Raw genomic sequence first — 10,618 nt, 5'->3', positions numbered from 1 at the left:
AAGCCATGATGAAGTCAGAAGTGTTGTACTGTTATCAAAGCAATCTGAGCAAATATAACTCTTTAGTTACAGTACTTGGTGTATTGATCAGTAATTTCTAACGAGTAATTCGTCAGTTTAACACATTCTATAACCTACTTGCTCTTTAGCATTACATTACAGACTATCAAAGCATTAAAAAAAAAAGAGAAGAGTAAAAAAGAGATAAGGAGTAACCTTGGGAAGTGTCTCTACTCATGCGATTGGCTGACAGTTCTTTTGTTTCTGTAGTTCCACTATAAAAGCTCTGCTAGCGGTACTCCCATGTTGTATTACCTTGGAATACTGCGCACCATAAGGATCTACAACTCATCATGATTTTTACGCAATGGATTAACATACCTGGATATTGACACCTATAACCTGTCTGGCTTTAGATTATCTGGTTATCAAACACTTCGAGAACTTTTTCAACTTTTGGACACATTTTACGCACACTGAACACCATGGCAAATACCTGCGTACAGTTCACGGGTTTTGTGATGAGCTTTCTCGGTTGGATCGGTCTCATCATCGCCACTGCCACTAATGAATGGGTAGTCACTTGTAAATATAACATGAACACCTGTAAGAAGATGGATGAACTGGAGGCCAAAGGTTTGTGGGCAGACTGTGTGATCTCAACCGCGCTGTATCACTGCATCACACTCACGCAGATTCTCGAGCTACCAGGTACGTGTGAAATAACAGATTGGTAATAAACCTTTTTTTTTTTTTTTTTTTTTTGGAGATAAAAAATATTTCGTAATAACCATTACAAAATCTTGCATCGTTGTTTAATAGTATGTAGTTTTTAGTAATATATATCATATGTGTAAAAATATATAAACTATATAGCATTTTTACATAATACGTAAATATACGTAAACACTGCAAAACATCTTTTTGCGTGTGTATATATCACTTATTCAAATATAGTTTACATTAGAACGTATTTAACTGATTTGTATTATTATTACATTATTAAATCCATAATAAAATGATTCTGTTCTTTGTTTAAGCATACATCCAGACGTCTAGAGCTCTAATGGTCACAGCATCGATTCTCGGATTGCCTGCTGTCGCGCTCGTCCTCATGTCCATGTCCTGTATTAACCTCGGAAGTGAACCAGAAAGCGCGAAGAACAAACGTTCAGTGCTCGGAGGAACTATAATACTGCTGACTGGTAAGTCTGTGTTTGTACTGGTTAAATTAAGATGGTTAAATTAAGCTAAAGTGAAGATGTGCGCCAAACATATAGATATGTACGTACTAAGAAATTGTATAATAACAAGAAGAGGACTGGACCTGTTTCATCAGCATTAAACTCTAATTAGCCTTAGATATGTTTATCTAATAGCCAGCTTTTCTTTTGGAGGAGTCTGGATAGTCGTTTCCCACTTATTGTACATTAGGTTATCATGCAACATATAACAAAAGAAGGCTCAAATTTAATGTTAAACATGTCTTTTCCTTTTCAGCTTTTTGCGGTGTCGTCTCCACCGTGTGGTTTCCCATCGGGGCTCATCACGAGAGGGGCTTGATGTCCTTTGGCTTCTCCCTGTATTCGGGCTGGGTGGGCACCGCACTTTGTTTGCTGGGAGGCTGTATGATCACCTGCTGTTCAGTGGACAGCCCCGCTTCATACACTGACAACAATCGATTCTACTACTCCAAACAGGGCCCCGCTCATTCCGGCCCCGCCTCCACTAACCACGCCAAAAGTGCTCACGTGTGAGCTTCGGGATTACTTCTCAGATTCTACTCTGTATTCTCTTTTTGTCTCTCCACTGTTTTTGTATCTACAGTGGTGACTTTTGGATAGTTATCGTACAGCTGAACTCTGACCTTTTGACACGGCAGCAGGGTTAGTCACCCAGATGTTACATAACAAGGGACATTCGCTGGTGAAGAACCTGCAATGAAGGATTCAGTGTTTAAAGGTGTCAGTGTCTTCTACTGAAGTCCTATTTTTGTAGTGAGAAATGTTTTTGCATTTTTATATGAATACTAACAGTATTGCCAATGTTGTTTTATTCTAAATCTTTCAGTGCAGTGTTTGTACAGCTGTATTTTCATTTTGATTAATTTCAGAATAGCCACCCAAACCAAATGACACCAAAATTGGACCAAAGCAGTAATTATTTAGCAATATTATTTATTGTAATACTTGTATGCAGTTTTTATTATGTTTGTTGTAATAAACAAATGTGAAAATGCCTGTGAAACTCTGGTTTTTGATTATAGGTAATATGTCATTTTTATAAATAAACCCCTCTGTGATGAGAAACTAAACCGAATTGCTCTCCGCAGGACTGTGTACTGTCGAGAACACGGCGTCTGCCACTGTCGATGCCCAGGCAGGTGTAATGCATCATCATTAGACCTCTCATTCATTCTCACTAAAAGCACTCGAGACGCACATACAATTCAGGCACCCAAGACATGTACATGTATCGATTTCTCTTACTCCAATGAGAAACTCGTCCCATTACGAGCAATGGGCAATGACTGGCAGACAGTGCTGATTAAAGGTTAACGGTCACATTCGGCCATAAAGGAAGATTTATGCTCCGGTTGCGACGAGTCTCCATCTTTGTTCTCTGGTTGGGGTTCTTGCACTGAACGTTTCTGGTTACAAATGAGTTTCAGTGGGCGTACAGTCAAAAATGGCTGAATACTGAGAATATAAGCAACATGTGAAGGTTTTGGTACTTTTATGTGAAAATAAAACAGCAGCTTTAACCACTTCAGTATGGGGTGATTTTAAGATGTCAAATATTGCTTTTTCATAGACATTCAGTCTTTGTTTAGAGGTAGTTTGGGGTGAAGTAAATTGAATTCAATAAAAAATTGTTTTGGAATCTACAGTATTTTTCTTTTCCAAATAGTGCTGCAAGTAACAACCTAAAAACAGAGAGAGAAACAGACAATGCAGAGATTGACCTGAATTGGAAGGAATCAGGAAGTTAAAACAGTATTGTTAATACAGCCTCCATTCCTGTATATATTCATAGCTTGGAGAGTTGTTTAGCACTTTTTATTTAAAGGGTCATGAAACACTAACATTTTTGTGAGGTTAACAAATACTCCATGTTGCAGATAATACAAACAATAGTTTGTTTGAAGAGTAAAGTAGATCATTATGATTTTTTGGTCTGTTTTAGTATTCTGGTTTCATGAATAAATGAGTCCCCTAGCATAAATGTGTCCGCCTAATGTCTGCATTGGCTAAAAGACCTTTTAATGTGAGCTCCATTCAGTGCCTGATTAGAAAGCCTACACGCTTGGCTTATGCTATATGTTGTATTTATTATGTAAATATGACTTTAATTACCATTTAATGTTTTCTTATTTCACAAAGCTAAGCATACTAGCTTAGCATACCACTGGCCTGTTTGCCTGCTAGCTTATTAATAGCAAGTCTAAGGTCTATTCCCAAGTGTGAACACATTAGTAAGTGGGAACCCAACTGTTCATGGCACCGGATTTGAGTCAGAATCAACAGGATGTTAACTAAAGTGTATGTCAGATGTCTATTTCCACAGCCTCTTCTGTGCAATTTTCAAAATTGATGAGAACTGATTCATGGTTGGTTTCATGACCCTTTAATGTTTTTTGCATAATTTAAGAAAGGGTATATCTGCATTTGAACAAACATTTGACAACTTCAATCACTAGTCAAAGTGCTGCAGGGGTCAGTTCCTTGCAAGAGATTAATCATATTCTGTGGAAATACAGGAACCATGACTCACTTGTTTTAGCTGGACTGTTTTCCTTGGAAAACTGATAATACTGAGCTTGAAAATGACAGAAAATGTGTATTGGTACCTAATACACTAGTTAAAACAAAAGCTACTGATTAAAATCTCACAGTATGAGACTGACCAGGAAAATATCGAGTTTCCAGAATGTTCTGAAAACACCAAAAGGCTTCTTACAGGAAATGACTGATACTTTTGAGCAGCGTGTGAATATCACCTTTTGCATAATCTTCAACGGAAGTATATTAGTATTAAAGCAACTAATATGTTTGCATAAGCATAAAAGTGCATAATATTGACATGTTTTTAAGCATACAGTTGAGGTCAAAAGTTTACGCCCCCTTTCAGAATCTGCAAAATGTTCATTTTTCCAAAAATAAGAGGGATCATCGAAAATGCATGTTATTGTTTATTTAGTACTGACCTGAATAAAACATTTCACAGAAAAAATGTTTACATATAGTCCACAAGATAAAATAATAGTTGACCCCTGTTCAAAAGTTTACATACACTGTTTCTTAATACTGTGTTGTTACCTAAATGATCCACAGCTGTTTTTTTTGTCCTTTGGTTGTCCTAAACAGTTCAACTGCCCGCTGTTCTTCAAAAAAAACCATTCAGGTCCCAAAATTCTTTGATTTTCCAGCATTTTTGTGTATTTGAACCCTTTCCAACAATGACTATATGACTTTGAGATCCATCTTTTCACACTGAGGACAACTGAGGGACTCATATGCAACTATTACAGAAGGTTTAAACGCTCACCAATGCTCCAGGAGGAAACACAATGCATTAAGAGTCGGGGGGGACTTTTGAACATAATGGAGATGTGACAGACATTTTTTATTTTGCCTAAATATCATATTTTTTCATTTAGTACTACTCTTCAGAGGCTACAGAAGACAGTTTCATGTTACCCAGAAGACAAAATAAGTTAAATTTACCCTGATCTTCAAATTCAAGAAGTTTTCATCCCCCGGCTCTTAATGCATGATTTTTCCTTTGCAGTTTGACTGTTCAGAACAAACAAGGGGCTCATGAACAACTATCACTAAACAAAAAAAACTAAAAAAAAAAAAACAGTTGTGGATCATTCAGATAACAACACAGTATTAAGAATCAAGGGAATGTAAACTTTTGGATGGGACTATGTGAAATGTGAAATATCTTATTCAGGTCAGTACTAAATAAACAATAACATGCATTTTCTATGATCCCTCTTATTTTAGTAAAATAATGAACATTTTGAAGATTCTGAAAGGGGGATGTAAACTTTTGACCTCAACTGTATAAGGAAAACATAACCATCTACCACACACCAAAGCATTTAGCGTCATCCTTACATCCAGGATTAGCACCAGGATATTCTGCATCAGAAAAAGGGGAGGCTTCCCCCAAACAAATGACGTAGGACATCACATTTAATCAGATTCAGGCTGATGACAGATGACACAAATGACGTCCTATGAGTGCCTCATAGGAATAACACTTATGAAGACCCTCCCGCAAAAGGAGTGGGCTTCAGGTTGTGTCGATGTCTGCGCCATACAGACAGACGGGTCTGAACTGTATGAATTGAACATAACAACATGCTTTGAGATCTCCAAACCATATTGTACCACATCGACCACCATTGCGGCAATGATAATGGAACAGTACGTCTCGATCTGTTCGTCTCATTCCTCTGCATAGCCAGCGGCGGCCCTCCCAGTATGACCATGTTTGTTTTGTGCTCAGGTACGACCCTCGGATCGCTGTTATTCTAGGCTCGGCACTCCACCCCACAGGAAACAGAGCGACCCTGCACCGCTTACACAAACCACCCATGTGAGGATATTTATTACCTCTGATTTCGGGTCGTGTGAGACCGTCTTAAAGCGAAAGGAAAACCAAGAGTCACGCTTATCTGATCTGCAATAAATGACTTTCATTGTTGCATGGAAGCAATATTAACATCTCATTACACAGTGCAACGGGAGAGCAAAACCACAAGTAGAAGAAACAAATAGATTCTTTAAAAAAATCATTGAAACCAGAATACATCCACTTCATACCAAAATATACAGCAGAAACAAAGATCAGATTTGCAAGGGAAGCCAATCTCCACATTTCCTGAACAAATACCGAACAAACTATGATAGCAGGAAAGATAGTTCACAATGTACAAACACTGTACCTTTTCTCAGAGACAAATAACAAATAGTAGCTGACTTTAAAAGCAATAGTGGAAACATTTTTAACTTTTTAGACAGATTTTTAATAAAATAGTTCTGTACGTAGACTTCAATCGTACTTACAATAATAGTTCACCCACAAATAAAAATTCTGTCTTTATTTACTCACCCTCATGACTTCTGCTGAACACAATGGGAGTCAACAAAAGTCAGTGAGGTCCAAAATATCTCAGATTTGGAATGACACGAGGGTGAGTAAATGGTGACAGAATATTCATTCTGGAGTGAACTATCCCTTTAAATCCTTGCCCTCTAAAAGCCTAATGTGCTAACATTATTTAAATCACAACTACGAAATCAAAATCCGTCTCCAGTTACATTTTTTTTTAGAAAGAGGTCATTAAAAATATATGCTTTCACCACTTTTCTTTAGAAGTTCTTCTGTACCCACAAAACACCACCTGCGGTGGCTACGCTACCCCAACGGAGAACCTGAAGGTATGAAATGCCTGTAAAAAAATACTTCTTTTTGATATCTCACGTCTCCACACTGTTATATGGTGCTCTACTCTACGGAAGTAAAATGGTGTCTTTTGTCGGATCCAGCAAACAAAGGTTGCAGACTTTGGCTTGCTTTGTAAACAGAGGCCACTCGGGAATAGGAGGGTTCGGGTTTAGGGGGTGTAACGGTGGGCAGGCTGCTACCCTCGTCTCTCAGAATGCTACATTTGAGAGTTACATCAAGTCTTTCAACAGTCACCACACATGCAAATACTCACAAACAAAGTTTTACTCTGGGCCCGTTTGTTCTGAACATGCTACACATTCAGCAAAATGCCACGGCGACAATCACATCATAGACCGGATGCAAGGAACGAAACCAACCCAGGCCCCAAAATGAAGCTCTGTGTGCTCAAAGGACACAGTCTGCAAATCAATTATGGCAACTCAGTGTTTTGCTTTTTAATGTTTCAACATATTTGTCACAAACACAAAATGGGGGAGACGCATTTAAAGCAATATGGAATGGCCTTCCAAATGTATGAATTTGAGGCCTGGCTTGGTTGTTTTTTTTTTATTTTTTTGCCTTTTTCGGCTGGCAGAGCTGTAGCACAGATAGAGTTAGACTGGACAGATCAATTGAACGCCACGTGAATTATGGGGGAAGAGCAGAAGAGCACAGCCAGATAAAAAATTCACAACACGCTCCCCACCACATGCAAATTTCACTCCCTCTGTTTTCCTACACCTTTTTTCAACGGACACACTGACCAGCCAAGAGACACAAATCGTACTGTGGTCACACCGTCGGTATTTACACAGAGCTGCCTGCTTGCAAGGATGAAGCGGAGTCACTGGCACATAGGATGAAATGATGGTCGTGGTGACACGGGACGGCTGACAGGCACCTTCACCAGGAAAACAAACCCATGGATATGTCGGCATCGACAGAAATGACAAACAAACAAGCATGGACAACTTGATGGTCATATTTAAAGCACACACTGACAGATGAAGGCACTATTGCAAGCAAAGTCCAATTACTATTTGTGACAACCTACAGTCCAAACCTCACTTGGGCTAGATGTTAGAGCGGAAGAGAATGAGGCCTTTGATTCAGTGGGGCCTTTTAACTCTCATTCAAAATGTATCATTTCCAGTCACATTTTATGGCTATCATCTAGCTTTGCTTCTCAAAACGAACCTTTTTGTATGCAATATCAAAGGGATAGTTCACCCAGAAATGAAAATTCTGTCATTAATTACTCACCCTCTTGTCGTTCCAAACCTGTAAGACCTTTGTTCATCTTCAAAACACTAATTAAGATATTTTTGATAAAATTCAAGATATTTTTGATAAAATTCAGCAACGCAACTGACACGTTCAAGGCGGTTTAGTGGTTCAATCTTAATTTAATAAAGCTACGAGAAGCTATGTGGAAATTGTTAAATAAAGTCTTTATTTTTGTTCTCTCTACGCACAGAAAGTATTCTCGTACCTTTATAAAATTAAGGTTGAACCACTGATGTCGCATGGACTATTTTAACAATGTCCGAACTACCATTCTGGGGTTTGAACTTCACTGTAAAAAAAAAAAAAATTTGTTGAGTCAACTTAAAATAATTTGTAAACTGGCTGCCTTAAAATTTTAAGTTCAGTCAACTCAAAAAAAGATTATTCAACTTGAAATGTTAAGTTGTACTAAGTGACAACTTAGATATTTGAGTTGAATCAACTTAAAATTTTAAGGCAGCTGGGTTACTTACCCATCTATTAAGTTTAGCAAACACAAATATCTAAGTTGTTACTTAGTACAACTTAACATTTCAAGTTGACTAAACTTATTTTAGTTGACTGAACTTAAAATTTTAAGGCAGCAGGGTAACAAATTATTTTAAGCTGACTCAACAAATTGTGTTTTTTATTTTTTACAGTGTTGTCAGTTGCTTTGCTGTCTACTGTATGCAGGGTCAGAAAGCTCTCGGATTTCATTAAAAATATCTAAACATATGTTCTGAAGATAAAGGTCTTACAGAATTAGAATGACACGAGGGTGAGTAATTAATGACAGAATTTGCATTTTTGGGTGAACTATCTCTTTAAAATTGATTGAGAAATCAGCAACTTACCTAATAACAACAGTGTGCAAATTGCTTTAAGTGTTTTAAGGGCTTCACATGGCAATGTTTCCTGGCTTTATATCAACCCCACATAACGTTGGGGCTAATCGACTACAGGAAGTGACCTGTGAACGGACATCCTCCTGACAGCTGAAAGATGCTCATATTGAGAAAAGCTGTGGGACTGTGATACAGTCAGGGCTGTAATAAACTACTTGTCAGATAATAAATTTCATGCTAGTTAAATGTAATTTGGTGGCTGGGGGGAGGACTGTTGGTTTTAAGTGAAACAATAGATTATACATATATAAGTGCTGAAGAGTTTGGTAAGATGATTACAATTAGAAGGGATCAAACTGTTAAAATTAATTTAAGAAACAAGGAACATTTGGTCTCTTTAGGTTCTGTGTGGTCCTTCTAAAAGTTAAATCCCATCCTATTCGTTTTCATTATCCTATCAGTAGTGAAAAAGGGCTGCAGATGAAGGAATAGGAAGAAAAGAAAAACTCATTGCAGAGACATAACAACCTAGCCCAAGGGTTCTGCAGTTGTTGGCAGGCGAGTACATTCGGATTACATTCTCATTCTAAAGGATCGTCCAAATCGTCATCGACTACCAGCGCCTCAAAGCCCGGACTGGGTTTGCCAGCTTTGCTTTTGGCCCTGCTGTGTGAGGAGGAAGAGGAGGTCCTGTGGTTGTCCACCCTGTCCTGGCCGTCGGGCTGAGGCTCACTCTTTTCCTTGTGTTGTTGTTTCTGGTGCCCACCTTTGCCCTCGTGGGAGCCCCAGCTTTGGTACGGCCCTCCGTCTCCAGAAGGGTACAGGTCGTCATCCACTGCAAAGTTGTCATCCACACCCATGTCGTAACGCTGGTATGTGCTGGCGTGGGCCTCCTCCTCGCGTGCCGTGATTTCCAGGGTGCTGTTCCACATGCCGTAACCGAAGTAGATCAGAACACCTGCAGAGACGAACGCACAGAGACAACACAAACAATGCACGCATGCATAAGCTAATGCACAAATATTAGTGATGACTGTTTTCACTCATTAAATTTTAACTCAGACATCGCAAATGATCAATAGTGGAGATATTAGTCTGCTCATATAAGGTGGGTCATTCCTGTTTTGCAGGAGTATTGAACTCTGTACATTTTAATGCAAAATATTTGGCTGAGATACAACTATTTGAAAATCAGAAATCTGAGGGTGCAAAAAAATCTAAATATTGAGAAAATCATCTTTAAAGCTGTCCAAATGAAGTTCTTAGCAATGCATACTACTAATCAAAAATTAAGTTTTGACTTATTTACAGCAGTACATTTACAAAATATCTTCATGGAATATGATCTCTACTTAATATCCTAATTATTTTTGGCATAAAAGACCCATACAATGTATTTTTGGCTATTGCTACAAATATGCTACTTAAGACTGGTTTTGTGGTCCAGGATCACTCTACTGTAAATGGGTTACAGTAAACATGGCTTTTAATTACTGGCTATATGTTCATCTTAATGTCAGTCTGTGCTCTTTATAGCGATGTGTCATGTGGTAAAATAAATGCTGAGTGGCCATGCAAAGTTTCGAGTGACTGTATGCACACAACGCTCGTCTGTTTGGTCTCTTTCTGTTGCAGATCTGAGGATCCCAGCATTACTGTTTACCACTACAATGCTGTTATTAATGTTACTGTCATTGGTTTTTCTGTTCCCAATGCCAGTAAATGAAGAAATATTAGTAAGCTGGACTCATTTGTGTTATATGGACACTCATTTCCACCACATAAGAATTTAATTATTTAATTATGGGTAAATTAGACGATTAAAAATAAAAAAAGTTTAACTTATTATATATGCATCACAATTCTGACATACAATGTCAAAATTATTATATGAAAAGTTGAAATAATGACATACTAAGTCATAATTATGATATACTGAAAAAGGTCAAATTCTTTGCACAGAAAGATAAAATTCTGGCATAAAAATCACATTTAGCCTATGACATGAAAAGGTCGCAAAATTTACATAAGTGATAATT

General features: G+C 37.9%; 2 protein-coding genes across 2 annotated transcripts in view; one reads left to right on the top strand and one right to left on the bottom strand.

Moving 5' to 3' along the window:
* Positions 1-297: 297 nt before the first annotated feature.
* On the top strand, positions 298-2,240 carry cldn11a (claudin 11a). The gene is made up of 3 exons (XM_051138678.1): positions 298-711; positions 1,041-1,205; positions 1,501-2,240. Exons 1-3 carry the CDS (start codon positions 486-488, stop codon positions 1,755-1,757), a joined length of 648 nt encoding a protein of 215 aa, XP_050994635.1. The 5' UTR covers positions 298-485; the 3' UTR covers positions 1,758-2,240.
* Positions 2,241-7,207: 4,967 nt separating this feature from the next.
* slc7a14a (solute carrier family 7 member 14a) overlaps positions 7,208-10,618 on the bottom strand; it is a 30,391-nt gene continuing 26,980 nt past the window's right edge. The window contains exon 8 of the mRNA XM_051138653.1: positions 7,208-9,537. Coding sequence (XP_050994610.1) covers positions 9,161-9,537 — 377 coding nt within the window. The 3' untranslated portion in view covers positions 7,208-9,160. The remainder of the gene's footprint in view (positions 9,538-10,618) is intronic.

Source organism: Labeo rohita, chromosome 2 (genome assembly GCF_022985175.1).
Source record: "Labeo rohita strain BAU-BD-2019 chromosome 2, IGBB_LRoh.1.0, whole genome shotgun sequence".
NCBI lineage: Eukaryota > Metazoa > Chordata > Actinopteri > Cypriniformes > Cyprinidae > Labeo > Labeo rohita.
The sequence above is the reverse complement of the archived record's forward strand: the minus strand, read 5'-3'. Positions and strand labels throughout refer to the sequence as shown.

Excerpts from the sequence above, each read along its gene's own strand:
- cldn11a (XM_051138678.1), top strand. The coding sequence starts at position 486 with ATGGCAAATACCTGCGTACAGTTCACGGGTTTTGTGATGAGCTTTCTC. Across the intron at positions 712-1,040 it reads GCAGATTCTCGAGCTACCAG|CATACATCCAGACGTCTAGA; the intron begins GTACGTGTGAAA and ends TCTTTGTTTAAG. Across the intron at positions 1,206-1,500 it reads AACTATAATACTGCTGACTG|CTTTTTGCGGTGTCGTCTCC; the intron begins GTAAGTCTGTGT and ends TTTCCTTTTCAG.